The 26,865-nt window shown below is 45.1% G+C and overlaps 1 protein-coding gene across 3 annotated transcripts in view; it reads left to right on the forward strand.

The window, feature by feature from the left end:
- Positions 1–26,865, forward strand: part of LOC142493916 (uncharacterized) — a 117,063-nt gene that overhangs the window by 47,897 nt on the left and 42,301 nt on the right. For all 3 annotated transcript variants that reach the window (XM_075598651.1, XM_075598650.1, XM_075598652.1), the window contains one exon: positions 11,751–11,814. In XM_075598651.1, coding sequence (XP_075454766.1) covers positions 11,751–11,814 — 64 coding nt within the window. The remainder of the gene's footprint in view (positions 1–11,750; positions 11,815–26,865) is intronic.

Here is a 26,865-nt window from a genome sequence, read left to right on the forward strand (position 1 = left end):
TCGTATTTCCAATAGCAATGTGGAAGGATGTAGTAGGGCCAGGTTTGGGAGGTAGTACAAGGAGCTCTGTTTTTGCCATGTTAAGTTTCAGTCGGCGGATGGCCATCCAGGATGATATTCCAGAGAGGCATTCAGAAACTTTGGTCTGTATAGCAGGTGTAAGGTCAGGGGTTGAAAGGTAAATTTGTGTGTCGTCAGCATAGAGGTGATATTTAAACCCAAAAGATGTGATTAGGTCACCTAGAGAGAGTGTGTAGAGAGAAAAGAGAAGGGGTCCCAGGACAGAGCCCTGGGGTACCCCCACAGAGAGATCAATAGAGGAGGAGGAGGTGTTAGCAAAAGAGACACTGAAGGTACGATGGGAGAGGTAAGAGGAGATCCAGGATAAAGCTTTGTTCCGAATACCAAGAGTATGGAGAATGTGAAGGAGAAGAGGGTGGTCCACGGTGTCGAATGCTGCAGAGAGGTCGAGTAATATGAGCAGAGTGTAATGACCTCTGTCTTTGGCAGCGTGGAGGTCGTCAGTTATTTTAGTGAGGGCTGTTTCAGTAGAGTGAGCAGTGCGGAAGCCAGATTGTAGAGGGTCTAGTACAGAATAGGTGTTGAGAAAGTGTAGCAATCGAGAGAATACAAGACGTTCAAGGAGTTTGGAGGCAAAAGGCAGGAGGGAGACAGGTCGATAGTTAGAAGGACAGGTAGGGTCAAGCTTGCTGTTTTTGAGTAATGGTATAACGGTTGCATGCTTGAAGGATGAAGGAAAGGTACCAGAGTAGAGGGAAGAGTTAAAGATCTGTGTGAGCATAGGGATTATAGAAGGAGCAAGAGGTTTTAGGAGATGGGAGGGAATGGGGTCAAGTGGGCAAGTGGTAGAGGGCGAAGAGGAGATCAGCAGTGATACATCCTCCTCCGAGATAGCAGAAAAAGAGTCAAGAAAGACAGGAGGAGAGTTGGGAAGCATTGTGGGATGGGAGGAGGCAACAGATGGGATGTTCTGCCGTATGGACTCCACCTTTTTCTTAAAAAAGTCAGCAAAGTCCTGAGGTGAGATGGATGAAGAAGAGGAGGCAGCTGAGGGTGGTCTGAGTAGAGAGTCAAAGACAGAAAAGAGACGGCGTGGGTTAGACTTGTGTGTGTTGATTAGTGATGAAAAGTAGGTTTGTTTAGCCTGAAAGAGGGCAGAGTTGAAACAGGATAGCATAAATTTGTAGTGAATGAAGTCTGCGAGCGTATGAGATTTCCTCCAGAGGCGTTCAGAGGAACGAGTGGAGGAACGCAGCATGCGTGTGTGGGAGTTTAGCCAGGGTCTGGGGTTAGAAGGGCGAGGACGGCAGAGAGAAAGTGGGGCATGAAGATCAAGAGAGGAAGATAAGGCAGAGTTGTAGTTCCTGACCAGGTTGTCAGGGTCTGAAGTGGAACTGAGAGAGGAGAGGGAGGAGCGTAAAGTGGAATCAAGAGCTGGTAGGTTAATAGAGTGCAGGTTTCTGCAAAAACGAGGGCGAGATGGAGATGGAGATGGAGAGAAGCGAGAGAGAGAAAATGAGATGAGGTGATGGTCAGAGAGAGGAAAAGGGGAAATGGAGAAGTCGGAGAGAGAGAAGTTTTTAGTGAAAACCAGGTCTAAGTAGTGGCCATCCTTGTGGGTGCTGGCTGCAGTCCACTGTTGAAGGCCAAAAGAAGAGGTTAGAGAAAGAAAGCGGGAAGCCCAAGGGAGAGAGGGGTCATCAATGTGGCAATTGAAGTCCCCAAGGAGAAGAACAGGGGAGTCTGAGGAGAGAAAGAAAGAGAGCCAGGATTCAAAGTGAGAGAGAAAGGCAGAAGGGGGATGAGTAGAGGAAGGTGGGCGATAGATGACCGCCACATGGACCGGGAGAGGAGAGAAGATCTGGACTGTGTGAGCCTCGAAGGAGGGAAAAGCAAGAGAGGGGGGAATAGAAACTGTTCTGTAACGGCAGAGAGAGGAGAGCAGGAGCCCCACGCCTCCACCCCTGCCATCAGGGCGCAGAGTGTGGGAGAAGGAAAGGCCACCATAGGAGAGGGCAGCTTCCAGAGCAGAGTCAGACTGAGTGAGCCAGGTCTCAGTTATAGCAAAGAGAAGCAGGGAGTGAGAGAGAAAGAAGTCATGCACAGAGAGGAACTTGTTAGAGAGGGAGCGAGCATTCCAAAGTGCACAGGAGAAAGGGAGAGAGGAGGGAGGGTGGCAGGGGATGGGTATGAGGTTAGAGGGGTTGACACCAGAAGGAGTAGAAGTTGCATGTGGAAGGCGAGGACGAGAGCAAGTAGAAATAAGGCAGGGACCAGGATTGGGAGAGATATCCCCAGAAGCAAGGAGGAGAAGCATGGACAGAAAGAGAATGTGTGAGGATGATTTGTAGGGGTGTGTTTTAGTGCAGGCGGCATAACTGTGTGGTGACAGAGGGCGCAGGTAAGAGAGGAGTTCATGTGAACTGAGAAGTGGTGAAGTAAGGAGAGATGGCGAAATATGAATAGAGTTAGAGACATGAGGCTGGTGGAAGGAAGTGCATAATTTGAAAATAAGTGAGGTTACAGTAAATATAAAAAGTAAAGGTGGCATCACAGCAATAGTAATGTGTTGAGATGTGCAGAGTGGGATGATAACCTCCTTTCCAGCGTAGTTCAAATGCAGGAATCAGAAGCAGTAGAGTGTGTCCACTTTTTCCACTTCTTTTTGAACTTCCTTTTTTAAACTTCCACTACTTTAAAGATTTCTACTTAAAAGCATTTCTGCTTAAGAGCAAAGGCTGCTAGCAGCAATGGCTGTTGTAAGTTTACTTATATACATGTAGAAAGTCACCTGGTTGGTACAACAAACTTAATTAGCACATGTGAGCGTAGTTAAACCAAATTGTTTTTCAAAGGTGGGTGTTGTCTTGCACAAGTGTGAAAGATGAATTACATTAAGGCAATAGGGGGATGATTTCTACACAGACAATTTGAGACTGATTGTGGGTGGGCTTGTACCTTCTACCACCTGTCTTCAGGAGGATAGTACCCATACAAGTGGTCATTATGTACTAATACTATTACTCATTCCTTATACCTTGGATGAAGTGGTTTTGGCTAATATTATTCTTTAATTCCTGGCATTGGAGCGCTTTAGCCTATTTTTTCTATTGTGATGTTTGTAATGTCCTTGGTTAGCTCTCCCGGGTCCGAGACAATAATCCAAACAGATCTTGTTCACTAAGTGTTTACTGTTGTACTCACATCTCCGTTTTAGCAAAGACTCGGATATTCTACTTAATACTGGAACAACTAACTCTGCCATCTAGTGGCAGAATACTACGTAACCATGTATTTCTGGTCATGCGCATTATCCTCATACCCATAGCCCCATAACTCATAAAGGGAGGAGAATCATTACAGTCCCATTCTCACATCGGCCGTCCTCGGATGCTAAAACAATTCAATAAGAACAGTGGGCAACAACATGCATAGAATAAGCATAAAAGCATGGAGCACATGTGAAAGAATAGCACAGAAAATATTTAGAAAAACTGTCATGAAGACTTAATAATGATTACTCAACGAGTAGTTCGATAAGGATTGCTCCATCTGTTCAATTGACAGTCTCGGGTAACTACTATCACTCAGACATTATGGCAAAGGGACTTCTGGAGTAAATAGAGAATCATCTTGATGCCTCATTAGAAGGGTTAGGCATATATAGCACAGGTTCCCCTCTGCTCAAAACAAGTTTACACCCTTACTGACTGCTGTGGAATCAGAGATGTCCTCATGCTGTGAAGCAAATGATACCACGGAGTGTGCAAGGGCATTTGCAAACTTTAGCTACGGTACTCCTAGTTTGACATGATTTATTTAAGAAATGGACCCACCAGATGTACTCTGAGTCTGAGGTTCCATCAGACAGAGTGTGAAATAGATTAGATAGACATGTCATCATCTTTGTCGCCACTCGATTTTGAGCTCTTGAATTCCAGAAGACTACAGACCAGTAGTGCATCCAGACTACCACTATCGTTCAGTCACATTATCCCAAGTCCAGTGAGGAAGTGTCACAAACAAGAAATGAGTAGCTGATATCTTTGAGAATACTATGTATTCGCCCAGAAATGTAAGAGCAAACGTGGCAGTGAGACCTCTTTTGCTATCAGACCTAGAATATGTGCATTCTTTCACAAGATCCGCCACCTTGAAAGAAAGCTCTTGTCTCCCATGGTCCATGGTTTTGGATTTGGTGGGCTGTACCCAATCGTGTCCTGACTAATGCATAGGTGTCATCTAGGATCAAAAGTAGCTTTTTTCCTTACTGGGAAACCCGCAGTAAGAGAAGGTTGAATGGTCAAGTCCAAGGGGGTGCACACTTCTCTCCTATACTTAAAGGCAGGGGATTCTTCTGTTCCAGCAATGTAGAGAAAATCCCAAAAATGGAAGGAGTCCATCCCAATCTTCATGGTGTTTAGTGACTAAACCCTTTATGCCGTTTTTATTGTGCAGTTAATACTTTTTGTCAAATTAGACTGTGGGAGATAATCTTATGCTGAATGCGTAAAGAGCCTCCTTCTTCAAAAACAACACTTGTGAATTTGGTACCTCTATCAGAAATGAAGATCTGTGGAGCCCCATGCTGTGGGAACAGTTCCTTTGTCAACTTTTCTGCTGTGGTTTTAACCATTACCTATTGACTAGTGAAGATTTCCACCTATTTTATGAAAAAGTCCACAAAAAACTAAATTAATAAAAAAAATCCTCTTGCTGTTCTCGATAAAGAACCCATGAAATCCACCAATTTCACGATCGTTCGTTTGCAGCATTTGAAGTTCTGATTTGGTAGCCACATATTGCCTGGTCGCATAGGCAGAATAGCGTGTAATGCTCTGGGTGATATGGAATCAAAGCCTTCTCCTTTTTCTGGTAAACGGTTTCAGAAGAAGAAATTAGGCACTCTATTCTCAGTGCGTTACACTAGAATCGAACTAGAGCAGGTGTAAGTACCACCTCCAAGGTCTGCCAGAAGGGGTTGCTTTAGACAGGACCCATTTTAGAGCACTATGATCCATCCCTAGCTGAAGTGAGTCCCCTCAAGAGATGCCCAGATGTCTCATGCTCCATATCCGAGGTAGTATTCACATTCTATTGTAGAGTCTCAATGGTGTTTTACTCCCATCAGCAAGAAGAACGTACTTTTCGTCTTCTGAGCATTCGGGCTGTGCGTCAGAGAGTTAGTGAAGGGCTCTGATCCTGCCGAGTCTGACAATCGTTAGAAGGTGTCCAAATCTTTAAAATGGCCAGAGCAATATAGAAACCATTCCCTGGGTTAAACATTCTAGAAACAAAGCATCTGAGTCTGCAACGAGGAGGTACTCTTACCAAGTCCCCTTGCAATATAAATCCAGGAGAAGTCACTGAGGAACTCTCCATTTTTATGTTGGAGACTCCTTCATAATTCACTAAAGAATATACAGTGTTCAGATAAAACAGGACCCCCTTTTATTTTTCGTCATCTTTGCAGAAAAATCATTAAACTGTCAGGACAATTTGAGCAATTATCGGTCTGTCTGAGTAGATTACATGAAATAATTATTTGATAATCTAATAAATATTATTTGGAATTGGTGACGGCATGATGACCTCAATCAAGTGCATAGTTACAAAAGGGTGTTTAGCGAAGTAGATAAGCGCGATATAAAGTGTTTGAATTATGGTCCAAAACACTTACTGTACGTAAAATATTTCCTGTTAAAGGATGGTCACCAGTAAGACTGAAAAAATAAATCTGTATCATTCACGAGTGAGAGCAGCCGATCAAAGCTATCGATTTATGCAACCAGGCAGTGGGGTTCTCGTCTTTGGGCGGGCGGTTAAGCAGAAGGAGGAAATTTTGAACACACACTTTGAACCATACTTTGTAGTAATCTTAGTGTTTCAGATTAGATCACAACAGTTTAACACATTTACGAGCTATGAATAGAGATGGGCGAATTTTGTGGGCGAATTTGGATCCATAGTGGATCGCCTGGTTCCTTTGGTCCGTGGATTTCAGCGAATCAATCTCAAAAAGGGCGATTCGTGTTTTGCGTTTTTTTTAAATTATTATTGCCAATATACTCTGCGGATTCCGCAAACCCATGGACGGATTTGTAGAATCCAATCTGTTGGCTCAGCAATCTGTTGGCGGATTCTTAAGAATCCACCAACAGATTGCTGAATCTGAAGATTAGATTCTACAAATCTGTCTACGGGTTGTATCCAATGGCAGTTTTTGATTAATCCGCATGGCTTAAAACTGACCAAATCTGTTTGCAGATTTTACACCATGAAAATGATTTGGGGGAGGGGGGGGGTGGAAATATGAGAAAATCCAGGAGATTCGCCCATGTCTACCTACGAAGGAAAAACGCCTATTTCTCGTTTAATGAATAATGTACCTCCTGCAGTGTATCTGCTATTTGTTGACATTATACAGTGACATCAATTTAGTTAACATCACTTGATTGTATACACTGTGCTTCTTATATAGTGTTAATATAACTAATATATAATATAATTAAGTATCTACATAACAGACCTACAATTGTGCACATTTTCATGGGGATTGAGTGAGAAATATATCAGCTACTGTATGATGAAAAACAAAAGGAGGGATCCCTTTTTTCCTGAACACGGTGTATATAATTTTTCTACCTTCCCTTGAAAAATGTTCACGCGTTGGTCAGTATGGATGCTGTGAAAATGATTTCTTAAGGTGTATTGCAGGTGATTTGAAACATCATTATAATTTTCTTTAGTTAAAAAAAAAAAACAAAATAATAAAATTTGTATAATGCAGTAAAAAAGACGTCACAGCGTTCTGAATCCTCGCCCAGCAGAGAGTGCGGTACGGGTTTTCATTGTCAGGGGCACCGGTTCAAATGGGCTTCTCTTAAACACCGTTGAGCTTGAAGTGGATGGTTAGAGAGGATGTAAGGATGGGATATTTTTTCATATACAGAAATGTATAGGATTTTGCAGGCACAGTGAGTTCCTGCCTCAGATTATTTTGCGTTTAAAGCACAGCGGGATAAAGTAACTTGCCAAAGTCACAAGCAGAGCTGGGATTGGAACATCAAAGGCTCTGGCCACTCAAGTAATCCTTCAGACTACATTTATTAGATTTAACCGAGGTTCTAATGTATTTGGTTTGGCAGAAACTTCCATGCCTCAGTAAGCACCGACCAGTGAAACGTTTCCGTGAGCAGACAGGTATTCAGCAGATGACAGGATAAATGTATCTGCTAGAAGCGTTTCCTTAAAGCAATTTTTAGAACAGTGATTCATCATTTTTGGAGCAGAGTAAGTCAATGCATATGAACTCTAGGAAAGCAATATAAGCCATATGGATGAACAGGATATGAAATGTAATACATTACTCCATAAGACCCACTGCCCCCGGCTATTACACTTTAATCTAATATCAGCTTATTATAGTGCCACAGAAACTCAAAAGCAGCAGGAATTTATGATGCATAGAGTGTGACCCTCATAACACAGTGTTTACTCCTGCACTGTAAGGATGTGTTTGTTTTTTTATGACTTTTATAATAAACTAGCTGATATACCCGGCGTTGCCCGTGATGTAATGTTCTGCCTCCCCCATCCTCCCTCTCAATTCCCTTCCCCCCTCTTCACAGCTGTTCAGGCTTCCCCCCCTTCTCTCCTGACTCCCTCCCCTCCCCCCTCTCTCCTGACTCCCTCTCTCCCCCCCTCTCTCCTGACTCCCTCTCCCCCCCTCTCCTGACTCCCTCTCTCCCCCCCTCTCTCCTGACTTCCTCTCTCCCCCCCTCTCCTGACTCTCTCCCCCACTCTCTCTCCTGACTCCCTCCCCCACCCTCTCTCCTAACTCCCTCCCTCCCTCTCTCCTGACTAACTCCCCCCCCCTCTCCTGACTGAATACCACCCCCCGCCTGTCCGCTGTGCACCGCCATCTTACCGGGGGCAGCTGCAGGAGGAAGGGGGTCCTTCCGGAGGCTGCCTGCCCACTGCCTGTCCCCCCGCCGGGGAGGGAGGGAGGTGAGCATTGGCGGCTGGAGCAGGAGGGCCGCGCCGCGCTTCCCCTCCGTCCGGGAGCCGGTGGGGGGGAGGGAGAGGGAGTTGGGTGACGTCATAGAGCCGGGTGACGTCATAGAGCCACCAATCTGATTGGCCAGAGGCTAAGGACCAATCAGATTCACCGCAGCTAGTACCAACCTTTCGATTTTATATATTAAGATACGTCTTGTGAAGAAAGCTGCACGATATCAATGCACATCCTAATTCGCAATGCACCTTACAAACTGCAATAAAATAAGAACTATTTTTATTGCTAAAGCCCTGAATTTTGGGGGTAAACACTTGAATGGAAAGGCCTGAATTTGTAAAGGCATGGGTCTAAAACCTTTAACGAAGAGCAGGTGGTTTCAGAGCATACTGCATCGGGAGGAACCTCAGTTACCTGGTCTGCTGCCTTAAGTTCCCCGGGTCTAACTTGCCGCCTGCCCGCACTGATTTCAAGTCTTTATTAGAACATTCACTCGTATTTCTATTTGTCTAAGACCTTTATTATATTGCTGGCGTGCGCGCGCACAGCCTTGAACACTCCTGCAGCCCCAGCGATTGGTGGTTATCCCAGCAGGAGATTGGGGAAGAGATGGGGAGGCGTGGCTGATGCGTCACAAAGCTGGTTCACCCTCATTGGCGGAACCACTTCACGTGACGCTGACATCACGCGGCCACACTTGAAAAGACAAAAAAAATGTTGTCTTTTCAATTTGCGGCCGGGCCATAGCTCTCTGCCGTGTGTGCGCCTACACTACATGCACTGTTATAGGAAGTCAGGCAATTATCATTGGCACAAGCGAGAGAGATCGCCTATACGTGGGGTGCACAAACTTGGGGCATGCCTCCCTGGGGGGCGCGGGATTTGTCTGGGAGGGCGCGGGAGGTTGCAGAGGCCCCTCGCTCTTCCCCAAGGCATTGAAATGAAATGCCGTGGGAGCGTGTGAGGCCTCTGCAACTGAACTTACCGAGGTTCACATGGCTGGCGTGATGCGTCACGTGACCCGCGGCGTCGTTTGACGCCCGTCGCCATGGCAACACAGTGCCAAATGACGCAGCGGGGTCACGTGACATCACATCACATGACCCCGCTGCGTCATTTGATGCCGACCTAGAGGTAAGGGGGGCGCGAGGAGTGAAGGGAGGAGGCCGGGGTTTGCAGCTTCAAAAGATTGCCCACCCCTGGCATATACCATATCACCAGCCTAAGACTCGCTCCCCGCTTCTTGGCTACATCAAGGCTTCCGCCCTTGCACCAAATTACCCCAAACTATTGACCCGAATACCAAATCCTGTTAATATCTCTTTATTTATAAAATATATGTTATAGGCGTATGCAATCGTTACAGACAAGATTAAAATGTGAGACAGCTGAAGTCTTAGAAGAATTTAAACTGGAGGCGGTTTTGAGAGTCTCCGGTAGATTATTCCAGGTGTGGGGTGCACAGTAAAAGAAGGAGAAGTGGCCGGATACTTTGTTGAACTTTAGGACTGTGAACAGTCTTTTGAAGTCAGATTTCAGGTGATAAGAGCTGCCTGTTTTAGGAATGATTATTTTGCTCAGATAGGCGGGCAGCTTGCACAGAAAGTATTTGAAGGCAAGTGTCAAGGGTGAGACTCCTGAAGCAGAAGCAGGCAAAGATTGTTGGGGTCACGGGCTGAAGTCGGTGGCAGGCGGCAAACAGGAACATCGGGGTCACACGCAGTGTTTGGCAACAGGAAGGCAGGAGCAGGACAGGGCAGCAGGAACGGATACTAGGGAGCAGGGACTTAGACTAGGGAACAGGGACTGCAACCAGGAAGCAGGGAACAAACAGGGACAAGCCAGATTACCAGCAAGGGCCTTTTATAAAGGTTCCGGACTCCAACACGAAACAGAACAGATACAGGAACAAAAGCTGCGGCAGAAGCATGGGCACAGGCATAAGGAGTCTGACACAAAACAAAGGCAAGGAGAAACAGGAAACAGGAAATTATAAGGACAGAGGACAGGAGCAACAGAGGAACCCCAGAGCAGACAGAAAACAGCAGCACAGCCGGTGGACAGAAAGGAACTGAGAGGAGAGGGAGAATTAGGAACATGGATGTCAGGGCTATTTCCTGACAGCAAGACAGGAAAAATGTACTTTGTGACTGGACTCAAGAGAAAGCCAACCTAGTTCTTGGAGCATTTTGCAGTGATGTGTGTTGTAGTTACATTGTAGAACAAAGCAGTATAATGGTTTTAGAAAATTTGATTGCACGAGGTCAAGTACGCATTGTTTCGTTTTATTGTAATGAATTCCTATATAATCTCCTCTTCGGATACTGGAAACATTTTAAATTGTGAGCACTGTTGGGAGGAGGTGAGGCTATAGGAGTTTTCACAGGTTGAGCTTCGTGATTGTAGTTAGGGTTGTGCTTTGATAGTACGGAAGTAGCCCACCCCGCAAAGTATTCAGTGAATGCATTTGCAATGTCAGTGTGATTTGTCAGGGTACTGTCATCCTATTTAATACTAGATGGATGTTAATGGCCAGAAGGCTGGAATATATTGTTGATGACCTATGTATTTTGATAAAGATTGTCAGTGTAATATTGGACTTTTGCTAGTCGTGTTTGCCTTGTGCATGTATTCCGCTGGCATCTGTAGTTAAGATTCTTGATAGAGCCTATTACTTTGTATTTTTTTTATCACAAGGCAAACCTAAAATAGTAAAGCGAAATAAGGTCGGTTGTAACCAATGGAAGGTGGGCCACTAATACTCTTATGCTGCGTAGCAGAGCATGGGAAACAGAGTTTTAAGAACTGTTAAGAAATAATCGAGCACAGAATCGGGGCAAGGTATTACGTTGATTCTGTACCAAGGGCAGCTGGTAGGATCCGCCAGAAACTGTTAGTAGTATTTTAGGGCTTGATTGGATTGGTCTGATTTTCCTTACACAGAACACTATTGCATGATCACTGAAAATGTCAGGAAGGATGCCAGAGGTTTGAATTCTGTTGGGACAAGAGAAGAGAATCCAGTCTAGCGAGGAATGTTTGTGAGATTTTAGGTTTGTCTGTGTGGGTTGGGAAATTAGTTCTGATACTTTTAGTGACATGAGTTTTGTCCAGATTTTGTTGTTTTTGGGTCAAGCCAATTGAGGTTAAAATTGCCAAAAATTAACAGCTCACACTTCCCATTCAGAGAGGAAATTGTGCCAAGAAAGTGAGTGATATCAGTCAAGGATTATAGTGGGGCTACAGGCGCCGGTAGAGGCCAGCAATATGAACAGGCTTAGAGAAGGGGAGGCACTTTTTCCAACTAGTATTTTAAAAGAGAATAGGGCTTGGGGGTGAATTTATCAGTGTAAATTGTAAGGAGTCTTCAATATAAAGTAACACCCCTCCTCCTCTTTTTGACCTAATCTTTCCTAAAAATGGAGTATCTCTGAATGGAGATAGATGCATCGTGTTTTAGGAGATAGCAGTGCATGTGCCATACAAGCTAAGCATATTTATGTAAATGTGAATGGAGCCCATACTCTCTATACTACACATACAGAGATTACCCATGAGAATTAGGCCAATGCAGTCATGCAAATAGGCTTGTTAATTGTCTCCCATTTTATCTTCCTACTAATTACAGGGTTTCCCTCCTAAAACGCTGTATGTGAAAAGCTATTGGACGAGAATTTTAATTGTTTACCTGTATTTTGTTTTTCTTTACCAGACTAAATGTGAAGATGGTACATTCGAGGAGTCTAAAGGAGCAGGAAATGGGGTAATTAGTAAAGGTAACACCATTTTATTGTGGTCATTATCTAAATGTATTGGATGACAGCTGTGTTTACTGTAGCGGATCTGTGTAGGTTGAATTGGCTTATTGAAGAGGTACGAGCAGGAATAGATAATACTTACTGTTGGTGTAAAAAGGTATTTGTGTGATTACAAAAACAAAACATTTATAAAACCACTTTTTATTTCATAATAATTTACAATATTAGTCACTTCTAGTATTCAACAACAACTTTTATTCTCAATAATTAGGATTGTGGTTGATCTGATAACACAAAGATATGTTCACCTCTTTAATTATGCATTTAGTCCATCTTCACATTGCAGTAACTTTGCCATTGTAATATCCGTAGAAAGGTAGTGAGATACTACAGGAGTAACCAGTGAGTATTGTCACTGAGAAGACTCGTATCAGGATGATGTGGAAGGAAAAGGAGGAGATTAGCTGTGGGGTTTCTTACTCTGTTAGGGTATTCATGCATACGTAACATACAAGGTCTATTTATTTATTTTTAACAAGGAGCAGGAGTGGCTCAATGAGTAAAGACACCGACTCTAGCACTGAGTTTGAAGCAGGGGAGCCTGATTCAATTCCCAGTGTCGGCTCCTTGTGACCTTGGGCAAGTCACTCTATCTCCCTGTGCCTTAGGCACCAAAGAATAGATTGTAAGCTCCACGGGGCAGGGACCTGGGCCTGCAAAATGTCTCTGTAAAGCGCTACGTAAAACTAGCAGCGCTATACAAGAACATGCTATTATTATTATTATTATTATTATTATTATTATTAAAGTCTACTGTCTTGGAAAAGCAGAGTGAAACTGGGCAGAAAAACTGCAACACATTTTTTAAATAAATTATTTCCTATTAACACAAATGGGATTTTTTTCAATGATAAATAAGTCCCACTGACATACCCCAGGAATGTCATGCTCAAGTATAAGAACACCAGAATAATCCTGCTTTTTTCTTTTAGAAGTACAGTATCTGTATTGGTTCTGATTCTGTTGTTGCTGTACCTAAAGTCTCTTGGTTTTGGATTGTGGGGGAAATGTGAATTTGATGAAAACTATCAGAATGTCCTGTAATCTGGAGCTGTTTTTTGCATCCTATGTAAGTGTGTATGCCATCTAGAAAAAATAACGATAAATAATAATGTGGTGTCTGTTTTCAAGTCCGTCAAAGAACAGGACAAGGCAGAACAAAGGCAGGACAAGGCAGAACAAAGGCAGGACAAGGCAGAACAAAGACAGGACAAGGCAGAACAAAGGCAGGACAAGGCAGAACAAAGGCAGGACAAGGCAGAACAAAGGCAGGACAAGGCAGAACAAAGGCAGGACAAGGCAGAACAAAGGCAGGACAAGGCAGAACAAAGGCAGGACAAGGCAGAACAAAGGCAGGACAAGGCAGAACAAAGACAGGACAAGGCAGAACAAAGGCAGGACAAGGCAGAACAAAGGCAGGACAAGGCAGAACAAAGGCAGGACAAGGCAGAACAAAGGCAGGACAAGGCAGAACAAAGGCAGAACAAAGGCAGGACAAGGCAGAACAAAGACAGGACAAGGCAGAACAAAGGCAGAACAAAGGCAGGACAAAGACAGGACAAGGCAGAACAAAGGCAGGACAAGGCAGAACAAAGACAGGACAAGGCAGAACAAAGGCAGGACAAGGTAGAACAAGGGCAGGACAAGACAGAACAAAGACAGGACAAGGCAGAACAAAGGCAGGACAAGGCAGAACAAAGGCAGGACAAGGCAGAACAAAGGCAGGACAAGGCAGAACAAAGGCAGGACAAGGCAGAACAAAGGCAGAACAAAGGTAGGACAAGGCAAAACAAAGACAGGACAAGGCAGAACAAAGGCAGAACAAAGGCAGAACAAAGGCAGAACAAAGGCAGGACAAGGCAGAACAAAGACAGGACAAGGCAGAACAAAGGCAGGACAAGGCAGAACAAAGGCAGGACAAGGCAGAACAAAGGCAGGACAAGGCAGAACAAAGACAGGACAAGGCAGAACAAAGGCAGAACAAAGGCAGGACAAGGCTAAACAAAGACAGGACAAGGCAGAACAAAGGCAGAACAAAGGCAGGACAAGGCAAAACAAAGACAGGACAAGGTAGAACAAGGGCAGGACAAGACAGGACAAAGACAGGACAAGGCAAAACAAAGACAGGACAAGGCAGAACAAAGGCAGAACAAAGGCAGGACAAGACAGAACAAAGACAGGACAAGGCAGAACAAAGGCAGGACAAGGCAGAACAAAGGCAGGACAAGGCAGAACAAAGACAGGACAAGGCAGAACAAAGACAGGACAAGGCAGAACAAAGGCAGGACAAGGCAGGACAAGGCAGAACAAAGGCAGGACAAGACAGAACAAAGACAGGACAAGGCAGGACAAGGCAAAACAAAGGCAGGACAAGGCAGGACAAGGCAGAACAAAGGCAGGACAAGACAGAACAAAGGCAGGACAAGGCAGAACAAAGACAGGACAAGGCAGAGCAAAGACAGGACAAGGCAGAACAAAGGCAGGACAAGGCAGGACAAGGCAGAACAAAGGCAGGACAAGACAGAACAAAGACAGGACAAAGGCAGAACAAAGGCAGGACAAGGCAGAACAAAGACAGGACAAGGCAGAACACAGGCAGGACAAGGCAGAACAAAGGCAGGACAAGGCAGAACAAAGGCAGGACAAGGCAGAACAAAGAACAGGACAAGGCAGAACAAAGGCAGGACAAGGCAGAACAAAGACAGGACAAGGCAGAACAAAGGCAGGACAAGGCAGGACAAAGGCAGGACAAGGCAGAACAAAGACAGGACAAGGCAGAACAAAGACAGGACAAGGCAGAACAAAGACAGGACAAGGCAGAACAAAGGCAGGACAAGGCAGAACAAAGGCAGGACAAGGCAGAACAAAGGCAGGACAAGGCAGAACAAAGACAGGACAAGGCAGAACAAAGGCAGGACAAGGCAGAACAAAGACAGGACAAGGCAGAACAAAGACAGGACAAGGCAGAACAAAGACAGGACAAGGCAGAACAAAGGCAGGACAAGGCAGGACAAGGCAGAACAAAGGCAGGACAAGACAGAACAAAGACAGGACAAGGCAGGACAAGGCAAAACAAAGGCAGGACAAGGCAGGACAAGGCAGAACAAAGGCAGGACAAGACAGAACAAAGGCAGGACAAGGCAGAACAAAGGCAGGACAAGGCAGAGCAAAGACAGGACAAGGCAGAACAAAGGCAGGACAAGGCAGAACAAAGACAGGACAAGGCAGAACAAAGGCAGGACAAGGCAGAACAAAGGCAGGACAAGACAGAACAAAGGCAGGACAAGGCAGAAGAAGGGCAGGACAAGGCAGAACAAAGGCAGGACAAGGCAGAACAAAGGCAGGACAAGGCAGAACAAAGGCAGGACAAGGCAGAACAAAGACAGGACAAGGCAGAACAAAGGCAGGACAAGGCAGAACAAAGGCAGGACAAGGCAGAACAAAGACAGGACAAGGCAGAACACAGGCAGGACAAGGCAGAACAAAGGCAGGACAAGGCAGAACAAAGGCAGGACAAGGCAGAACAAAGAACAGGACAAGGCAGAACAAAGGCAGGACAAGGCAGAACAAAGGCAGGACAAGGCAGAACAAAGACAGGACAAGGCAGAACAAAGGCAGGACAAGGCAGGACAAAGGCAGGACAAGGCAGAACAAAGACAGGACAAGGCAGAACAAAGACAGGACAAGGCAGAACAAAGGCAGGACAAGGCAGAACAAAGGCAGGACAAGGCAGAACAAAGGCAGGATAAGGCAGAACAAAGACAGGACAAGGCAGAACACAGGCAGGACAAGGCAGAACAAAGGCAGGACAAGGCAGAACAAAGGCAGGACAAGGCAGAACAAAGAACAGGACAAGGCAGAACAAAGGCAGGACAAGGCAGAACAAAGGCAGGACAAGGCAGAACAAAGACAGGACAAGGCAGAACAAAGGCAGGACAAGGCAGGACAAAGGCAGGACAAGGCAGAACAAAGACAGGACAAGGCAGAACAAAGACAGGACAAGGCAGAACAAAGGCAGGACAAGGCAGAACAAAGGCAGGACAAGGCAGAACAAAGACAGGACAAGGCAGAACAAAGGCAGGACAAGGCAGAACAAAGACAGGACAAGGCAGAACAAAGACAGGACAAGGCAGAACAAAGGCAGGACAAGGCAAGACAAGGCAGAACAAAGGCAGGACAAGACAGAACAAAGACAGGACAAGGCAGGACAAGGCAAAACAAAGGCAGAACAAAGGCAGGACAAGGCAGAACAAAGGCAGGACAAGACAGAACAAAGGCAGGACAAGGCAGAACAAAGGCAGGACAAGGCAGAGCAAAGACAGGACAAGGCAGAACAAAGGCAGGACAAGGCAGAACAAAGACAGGACAAGGCAGAACAAAGGCAGGACAAGGCAGAACAAAGGCAGGACAAGACAGAACAAAGGCAGGACAAGGCAGAAGAAGGGCAGGACAAGGCAGAACAAAGGCAGGACAAGGCAGAACAAAGACAGGACAAGGCAGAACAAAGGCAGGACAAGGCAGAACAAAGACAGGACAAGGCAGAACAAAGGCAGGACAAGGCAGAACAAAGGCAGGACAAGGCAGAACAAAGACAGGACAAGGCAGAACACAGGCAGGACAAGGCAGAACAAAGGCAGGACAAGGCAGAACAAAGGCAGGACAAGGCAGAACAAAGAACAGGACAAGGCAGAACAAAGGCAGGACAAGGCAGAACAAAGGCAGGACAAGGCAGAACAAAGGCAGGACAAGGGCAGGACAAGGCAGAACAAGGGCAGGACAAAACTAGTTAGAAGAAGGAGACTACTGTATTTAGAAAGACAATTCAAATGGTCAATTATGCAATGTTAGAGAGTTATATATGCTGTTTCCAAGGCAGCATAAGACTATTATTTGGAGATGGAGAGCTTTAGAGACTGTTTAGAAACTTATATATCATAAAAAATGTCAGTGCTAAAAAGTAATACAAACATTAAAAAAGTACTGTGAAAATATTGCATTTTGGTAAACTGTATAATGAAACATCTGTGATGCTTCAAATAAATGTTGTGGTTAATACTGTACATAGCAACATCATTTCACTGCTAAAACTATTGAGAGCCTTTTTAGTGTTAACATGGCGGACAACCACAAGGTCTCTACATTTTCAGCATTCCCATCATAAACATCGTCCCTTATAATAGGTTTTAAATAACTTTTATATTAGTGCAGTCCGTTTCTGTGCACGAACATTTTGTTGATGCTGCTTGTGCATATGGAGGAATTTTAGGTTAGTACATATTGTAGGCGCACACAAACGCAATTTAGCTACTCATAACGCTTGGTACATACACCTATGATTTGGAGATGGGCACTTTTCAGAAAGACCCTTTAATCAAATCAAATATGTTATGTTGGAGAGTGCATGAAGTAGACAGTGAGACAGGTGTGGTAGCAGTATAACGCTGATTACCTATGTACCCAAGTATCCAAGAGGTAACATAGGTATGTGATCCCATATAAACTCATGACTGGGCAGTTAATTTAAAGGGTTATTCCCTTTTTCAGAGTGAACGGGCAAATACAAGAGGTGGTGAAGTATATGTTAAACTTTATTTAAAACCTATTCTAAGGGAAGGTGTTTATGAAGGGAATGATGAAAATTTAGACCTTGTGGATATAAATTAGCAGAAGAGGTAAAAGTACGAAGAAAATGTTTGATGGGATATGCTACTGTATGTAACCCCTCCTTGCCCGGCCCAAAGGAGTGTTACGTACAGATAGTGTGATTTAGGCATACATGCTCAGTGTGGTTGGGTTACCTTTCTCAGGGTGTCGTCATACGTTCAGGCTGGTGTTGCAAGTGTTGGTTGAACGAAAGAGCACCCGGAACTTTATTTAGACAAACGAGTTTCTTTATTCTACATCAAGGATCTCATACACTCTTTTTCTCTTGGTGCTCAGGCAGCATCCCAGGAAATCCCAGAAAATGTGATTGCCATTATTGGAGTCAGGAAGAAATTTAATTTCCCCCTCATGAGACAGCATTGGATGTTTCAGTTGTTTTTGTTTGCCTCCCTCCAGATCAAAATATTGTAAATACAAATATAGGATAAGTATCTGTCGCCTACATTTAGCATAGGTTCAACTTGATAGTCTTTTTTCAACTGCATCTATTATGCAAATATATATAGTAAACAAAATGTAGTATATTTCAGTAAACCCATGTACAACAAGAAGAACTACACAATATACAGAGAAAGGCACACTTACTGGGGGTCTGGGGGAGAAATCTAGGTCCTGCTAGGGGCAGTGCCCCTGCTTCGGTAGGCTTACCCTGAATGGGATAGCCACCCTGCTCTCCTGTTCCTCTTTTCGGCTTGAAATACTAACCGCGATGGCTACGTTCGATTTGTAGAACTTGGCCGCAAAAGCTGGGACTGTGAGTCAGACTTTCCTAGCTTCAAAACGAAGCCGGTTGCTCTGCTATTTGCAACAGAGCAACTTTGAAAAGCCCGCCTTAGCTTCATTGACACAAGTCACTGGATGGTCTGCTTCTCTGCCTCAGCCAACTCCTTGCACACGCCCTGCTAAGCTATCCTTAGCATGGAGGTAGGAGGAGCGACCAATCAGAGCGTGGGAACCCTATTCCACTAGCCAATAGAAACAGGGGCTCATCTCCTGGCTGACGTCAGAGAAGGAGGCATGCCAAGCTGGCTCAAAAAGCCAGATGAGCGGTAAATATGAATTAGCCAATGGGAGAACTACAGCCTACAACTGTATCTCCCCTGGCTAACTCTTTGCCACCAGCTGGGCAGGCTCTGCCAAGTTTAGGAGACTCAAAATGTGTCCCAAAGGATGCCCTTTGTTCTCCGGACTTGGACAATCGCCCTTCCTCGCCAACCAAATGTTTTTCTCACTTCTGGACCTCCTCTCCTCTTTGAACTACAGACTCTATGCAGACATGCTGCACCTTAAGCCTGGGCTGACTGCATAGAGACGTATACGAAATGTATAAAACACAATAAAACATATTTTAATACATGGGGGGGACCTCGGGAAGACTCATAGCTGTAAGGGAAATAGGACTGAGATATCTGGGCTCGAAAACCAGGGAGTCTGGGGTGGCACTGGGCAGCCCCGGTGTAATACACACCGCGTACCGGCAAATCATGCCTGCTCGCCGGGGCGAATTAGGGGACTACCGGTAGCTCCGGCCCCCGAACTTCTGCAAACAAAATGATTGCATTCCTACCCAAATATCCCACTTAAAACTTACACACAGCAAGTTTCATGAGTCTGGGGCAAAGGGAACATGGAAAGTGGAAAAGCAGGGGTCACTTTAACTTTTCATGCAATGATACCTGGCCCCTGGCTTGTGGTGCTAAGTAGCTGCCAGGGACACACGGGGCCCATGGGTAACCAGAGGGCTTAACCTTTATTGTGGAGCCTGGTTATCCTTGCCCGTCACACACACTCAAAAAGGTGTTTAAAATCACATGGTAGAATAACCTGATAACAGGTAGGTATCTCTGCTCTGCGGTGGCTGCAGGAACACTGGAACCAGGATGAATCACCTCCCTACTATAACGGCCTCCTTAGGGCTGAGTTGCGATGTTAGTCAGTATCCCAGTTGAGCAGGGGTAGGGCTCACGTGGCGCCGTGAAAGAGAGCACCCTCGGCGTTCGGAAGCTGATGTGCACGCCAACACACAGCTGAGCAGGCGATTCCCAAGTTGTCCGTGATTGGGGTGGCGAGGCTAGACACAGCGCTTCAAATGACGTTACTACCGGAACCACCAAACAGAACGGCCCTACGCATTTCGCCGCTTGCAAGGAATACATTCAGCATTGTCCTGTGAGTCCTTCTATATGCCTGAACACACCTGTTGATACTGTCACAATACTATACTATACACAATTAGCATTTAAATCCTAAAAGGTGCACGACATAAAAACATTGCAATTACTTTAATTGACACAGAACATTAAAATCTCAAATGCATTGCTGCTTCATAAAATAAATAACATATTGCATAAAGAGAGATTATATGAAATATGAACAATTCAGCTGTTACAAATTATTAGCTGTTATGTTACAAATATACCATATGTTATTTGCTATACATTTTCCATGAGGAGGACTTAGATTTAACCCCCTTAAGTCCATATAATGGCTGAAAGAGACAGAAAGGAATGTTAAAGACTTGTTCATACACAAAACACACACATTAATATGTTGAGGCATATTGATAAGACAAACACTCAGACAGGGCGAACAGACTGAATGAGTGTTAGTGTTGACAATTTTGACAACATAAAGTGATAAGTGTCATATATAGGAAGTACAGTATTGATAACATACCTATATATTTCACAAGGTGTTTCGTGTGTATTAAATATTAGAATTATTTGTAAATATACATAATGTAGGTGTAAATAAATATAATTAAATATTGCTAACTTCTATAGTACAAAGTTAAACTAAATTAAACTATAAAGGTGTGTATTCATTAAATAAATATTAATTATTATTATTCCTAATCAAAAGTGATGTGAATATTAATCATGTTTAAAGTGTAAATATATAAGCTGGTGATATAAATAAGACATTGATTATGTGATTGTGAACTTAATTAGTTAATATTAACTAATAGTGCTGGTATCCTAACATTAATTTAGTCCGTTCGGTGAAAGAGAGGAGAAAAATAGACACAAGCGCAGATAAAGAAGCAATTGTATCAAATGAATGTAACTAAATCTAGCTATAGTAGCTATTAGGGCAAAACCAAAAACCACTTGGGTAAACCACAAAAACACTTCGCAGAATGAGCTGCAGGGATATGAGTCCCAAATGAGATAGATTACGGTCCTAAAAATAAGAAGAAATGCAATAATAGTGAAGAACTGTATAACTGGGTTTATATACGCAATGGTGAGCAGCCACTTACAATATGGCAGTGTAACTCAGCATATTGGGATACAATCCCGGCACCGCAATCACGGTAGATGTCTGCGTCTACAGCCTCCCCGCTAGTGAACACTGCAACAGCTGAAAGCGCCCCGAGATCCGGCGTGCTCAGTGGTTTCCCCTTCTCGTCACCAGCCGATGACGTCGATGGAATCGGAAGCGTCCGTGTACCGTGTACTCGAATAGAAATCACCGAGCTATGTGTGCGATGGAAGCTGCTAGGGGCGAATACCCCTGATGAAGTTTCTTTTGAAATGAAATGCGTAAGGTTAAGTGGGTTGCCTGCTGAGCTGCCTGTCAGACCCCATTGAGGTTATACACTGCTATAGTGTCCAAGAACTACCAACTTCCATCGCAGGTCTTGGAAGAGGCCTGGGTGGGCTGCTGAAAATTCCTGATTATCGGATAGTGGGTTTGTGTCAAGCAGGACAAAAGTCTCTTTATAGAGATGAGCCACTATGTGACTCGTAGTGCTATGAGCTGGAAGAACCTTTTTGGATATGCTAAAACCTGTTCTGTTTCACAACAATGTGTGATTACCTTTGAGGAGTGTTTTTCCCTGTTATAATAAACCAAGTTGAAAAGTTCTTGGCGCCTGTACAATTATTCCATCATATGCCTTAGACAAGCCGGCTCGGATCTGTTGTGTCTGCCCTGAGATGAAAAACCTGTCCTGTTGATGCAACCAGGTAAACCACTGAGCACTTACACCCTTTATTCAGGTCCCAAACCTGTTTAAAGTGACGGAGACTGATATCTCTTTTTTACTGTACCCCCTGTCCCTCTGACCAGGGGGGGAGGGGGAGAGATAGGGGTGTTACATGTATATAAACCCAGTTTTACAGTACTTCACTATTATTGCATTTATTCTTATTTTTAGGACTGTATTCTACTTCATTTGGGACTCATATCCATGCGGTTCATTTTGCAAAGTGTTTTTGTGGTTTACCTACAGTAAGTGGGTTGTGGTTTTTCCCTAATAGCTACTTTAGCTAGATTTAGTTACATACAATTGTTTCTTTATCTGCGCTTGTGTCTATTTTTCGCCTTTATCTTTTTCTGGGTTTTGTGTGGCACCCGAGACACTGTAGCAGTATTTAAAGTCACATATTACATGATATTTCATATATTTTCAGTCGCTGACTGTTCTGATCAAGATATTTCTCCAGCTGGTTGAACATGTCAGAATGCAGATTCAGGACTCGACCCACCTCAGCGGGGTCCGTGTTTGTGAGGCTAAGCATACTGTAATGGGTGCTCACCACAAACAGGACCGCGAGGCTGAGGGGGGGATGTTGGTAACCACCGACCTGCAACCGAGCAACCAAGTCCGGATTGCAGAGTGAAGGTCGTGTAGCCGGGTCAGGGTAGGAGATGTCAGAATGGTCGTTGTACTTGCCGTTGTCAAGGATAGGAGAGATCGGATTAGTCGTAGTGCGGAGCCGGGGTCCAGGAGAAGAGAAGGTACAAGTCCAAATACGAGATGAAGTCAGGGATCAGAGAAGGCGGAGGTCCAGATACAAGCCGAAGTCAAACAGGAGCAAGAAAGGCAAGGCATGGGTTAAGAAGGCAAACGCTAGGCAGCAGGGTGCTTGGGGCAAGCACTTTGTTACATAAACAGAAGTTTATGCTCAGCCAACTTGCAGCAGGGTTGGCTGAGCATTTATGGAACAGGTAGCCAATAGCTGGTTAGTACAAGGCTGCAGGGTAATGAATGAGAACCGCCCCCTCAGACATATTCAGTCCACTGATTGTTAGGGGCGGGGAGAAGAGCAGGTGAGGAATAATTAGAGAGAGCCAGACTTCTCAGAGCCATGTGGCGCTGGCGCGTAGTTTGTGTGCGATGCACATCACCCGTGACGTCACGGGGCGGAGCCTGAGCGCGGTGCGTGCGGTGTCCCCCGGCTTGGTAGAGTGCGTGCCTCATGCATCTCTTCGCGGGACATGCCACAGGGGGCAGAACCTGGACACGACGCGTGCGGTGTCCCCCAACCTGGCAGCGCAACATGTGTCACTCGTCACTGAAGTGGGTTGCTGAAGTCCAATGTGTCACTCGTCACTGGGGCTGAAGTCCAATCCTTACATAACCCTTTCTAAAATTGATGAGCATCAGCAACTGCTTTTCTGAGGTCCTTAGAGATTTCTTTTGATTGTGGCATGACATGTTTCCACACACCTGTATGGTGAAGACCAAACTCACAAAGTTTCTGATCTTTATCTAGGGTGGGGTGTCCTAAACTCACCCCTGAAGGTCTACCTAATTATTTAAACACCCGATTCTAATTATCCCCTTTAATTTAGCTGATAAAACCAGGGTTTTACTCCCTTTTGCACATACCCAGACTTTTAATTACTCATTGTTTGTCTAATTCATACATCATTTTGTTTCAAAAGACATAGCATTTGTTAATATAAACCCTACTGGATATTTAAGAATTTGAATATTTAAGAAAAGACTGGTTTTGATTCAAGGTTATCCTTCAAAAAACTAAGGAATGTCCATAATTATCATTGGGGTTCACAGACTTTTTCTTCCCATTGTATATGGATGTAATAATAAAGCTTTTGTAGAACGAATAAAGTTCTTGGCGCCTATCATTGCTATATACACCATTCAGCCGCACGAATCCAACACCCTGACAAGGTAACCAAATTTGTGTAAGCTAAGGTAAGAGACATGGATGACATTGATGTAAAATCCCTGGAAGCAAGGCAGAGAGGGTTAAACATACCTAAAGCAGTGTATTTGAAGATCGAAAGCCCCTAGGCACTTACCTGTGGAGACCGCCTCCGTGCTGCCATCCCCCCTTCTCTTTCCGAATCACAGCGTCAAATTACGCCAACGTGACGTCACACGATGCATCCACTACAGGTGTGACAGGCAATGCAGGCATAACAACATCATTCATAGAAACCACAGCCGTTACCGGTGCAAGGGCCTAGGGGTCATAGGTTTAACACTAGGGTGGAAATCAGCAGGGGGTACGCTGGCAAGGTGGGGCGGAACGGGTACATTATAGTCCTGGGAGCGAGAGACTATTGAGATCTCCTGAGGTGGAGCCACAAGAGTTTCCACAGTCCTGGCAAGACTCTGTATGCCACGGCCCTTAGTAATACTATCTCCAGCCGCAGCGACAGCTGCAGCATCACAAGAGTTCTGTTCTTCTTTTCTCACTTGGTACTGCAGGGAAAATAAGGACGTAGCACTCACCGGGGAGGTAGCAGCAGCTGGTAAGCCCATCCGACCGAACGGCTTTGCGGCCTTCTCTTCTCCAGGTGGTGGAGCGGTGATCGGCGTTGCTTTGAGGTCATCTGGGGTGGTGCCGGCCGGCACTTCCCGGGGAAATATCTCCAACCTCACCAGCGCGCCATAGTGTTGTTCAGCAGCTTTCACATAGGTGGCAGCTGACCTCCATGGGTGACCAGGTGTCGATCACCATAACCGGCAGGGCAATGTCCAAATCGGGTATGTGGAAGGCTTGGGCAGGTACCTCTGGGATGCCCGGGGTCTGGTTGTCTGACTATCCGGCAGCAATGATCACTTCTCCAGATTTCTCCCTCATGGAGCAACTGGCTGGATCGGTAGCAGTGGACCAAGGGACAATAGAGCGGTGTTTCCTCCGAGCGGTTCTCCGGCACTCACAGGGAGGACATCACCTGAGGGTCGCCCGGGACATTTCTGGAAGTAGGGAACCTTATATGTAGCGCACTGGGCTTTTTATCCCGTGGCCCCACATAGTGCACATACCCCCAGCGTCTGGTACGTTCCATCCTCATAGGTGACCACCATTACTCCACCATGCAAGTGGTAAGCGTTGTCCAGATCCTCAAGGGTAGCTTCCATTTTGAAGGAGGTAATGCAGCTCTGCATACACGTCGGAAGCTGTTGAAGTACACGTGCATATGGGTCCTCACATCCTGCTTGTTCCGTTTGGGAACGCCCAGCTCCTCCCCCTGGTGAACGCAATAGTCCAATCAGGAGCAAGGGCGAGGGCGGGGTTTCGGCAGTTCGCACTTGTTTCTGCAAAGTCAGTCCCAGCAAAAATTTGCAACTGCATGCAACTTTTGCAAAAACACCACGCGGCTTCCCTTGTGTGGTGGGAATCACCATTTTGAGGTAGTTAAACACCATGCAGCTCCCAGTTCTCTAGAACCGCCATTTTGTAATCCACACTGCTATGGGTATTTTTCTCTGTAGGGAAGCATCCCCTGGCAGGCAAAATATCTGTTAAACACATTTCACTTGTAACACACAGTCCAGTTCTCCACGATATTTTCTGCTTGGAAACTGCTGCTACTGTAGTAATGTGGCACTTCCTCAAACGGAGGTTCTTGGGCAACCCTAACCTACAATTAAGGTCCCCCCTCGGACAATAGCCACCATTACTCTTACGCCACCCCATCTGAACCCTGGCACCATAGTCTCTTTCACGGGCTCCTGGCCCACGGCAACTAGACACACCCTCCAGACGCCCTACAGTAGGTACCAGCCTCCAGGGTGACTTAGAACAGAACCGATGTAGCTTCTTGTCCCAACCAAAAACATCCTTTAGGGCAGTGCTGGCTGCAGCTTCTGGCAGATATGATAATCCCCTTAAATGCCACACCTGTCTCCCTCTCACCCTTCAATACTGGAACTGTAAATGCGCTTTCTCTCTTTGGTTTCTTCTGCTGGGAAACTTGTCCTGTGAGAATAATCTCAGTAGCGCCTCCATTTGTAATCCCTTTACCCCCACCCTAAGTGAGATTTGGTCTTCTACTCCATTTGTACTGTGGTGTGGTGCGTACCTGTCAGGTAACAGGAGGGCTGAGCACTTCCACAGTGATATGGGAAATCATCAGGACAGGTTCACAGGGTACCTTATTCATGGTTGCAGTGCCTCTAGTCAGCTTGGATCTTCCGGATAGTAGGATGGCCCAGACTGACACCTTTCTTTAGCCCAAGACAGTGAATCACTCTGATAGATGTTTCCATGGTATTTATTGCAATGTTCAGGATCTTACACAGCAGGTACATATCTTTCCTTGCTTCCCTTAAGACGGTCACTTCAAGGCTTGAGGCCCATCCAAGTTTCCTCCTGCATGGTGCTCCTCCTGCATCCCCTTATGGGAGCAGGGATTCTTTTGCTCACTCCACAGGGGAGGATAGAGACACCCCCCATTTTGGGAAAGTGCCAGTATTTATACCCTTGGGTTGTGCTTGTAACCCTGGCCCATAACAGAGTATGTCTGGATACTGACAGGCCATCACATCCAGCATGTGACCCAACCAGTATCCACCCCTCAGACTGACACTTTCTGGCTGTTGCTAGGCCTGCCCTTGGATACATCAAATGTAGCTAAGGCTGCAAAAGCACACACGGCCTTTCTGAAGGAATTAACCCATCCACTGCCTGCACCTAGAGGACTTACACTGGTAAGGCCCAGGAAAATAAGTAGCGGGCGGAGGCTAGGCTACATACAGTATATGTAAAACCAACAGATAAGCGTGTTGTTGTTACCAAACTGAAACTGATTGACTGGTATATAACTGCTATCAGTCCGATGGTGTTATCCCCCTATATAACAATATAATGCCCAACAAGTAAATAATCTCAACTCGAAATGATTGAATCATAGACCGAGACAGGTTAGATGGTGGTATTTTTCTGCCTAATACCTTTACCAGAAGTCTTTATAAATAATATACATATATATTATCTCTACAGCTCTGTGCTTCTCTCTCTATGTCCTATGTATGTCAATTTTTGTGTATCTATCTCTTGCTACCGTTGTATTTTCTATTTACTGCTACTAGAACTGTGCACTATAGTGGCAAGGAATGGGCAGGCTAGGAAAGCGGAGTGTTCTTTATCTACCAATATGCTTCTATGACAAGCTAATTGTGGTACTTCTTATATGCTGGTATTATTATCTACCATCTATGTGTAAATGGAAACATGGCCATTATGACAACAGAGCCAGATACCTAATTACAATCCCTAGTTTTATTCATGCCTTTGGCAAAAAAAAAACAACTAAAGCCTCCCTATCCTGTAATGTTATAAGGAGGTAAAAGAGATA

Source organism: Ascaphus truei, chromosome 4, assembly GCF_040206685.1.
Source record: "Ascaphus truei isolate aAscTru1 chromosome 4, aAscTru1.hap1, whole genome shotgun sequence".
NCBI lineage: Eukaryota > Metazoa > Chordata > Amphibia > Anura > Ascaphidae > Ascaphus > Ascaphus truei.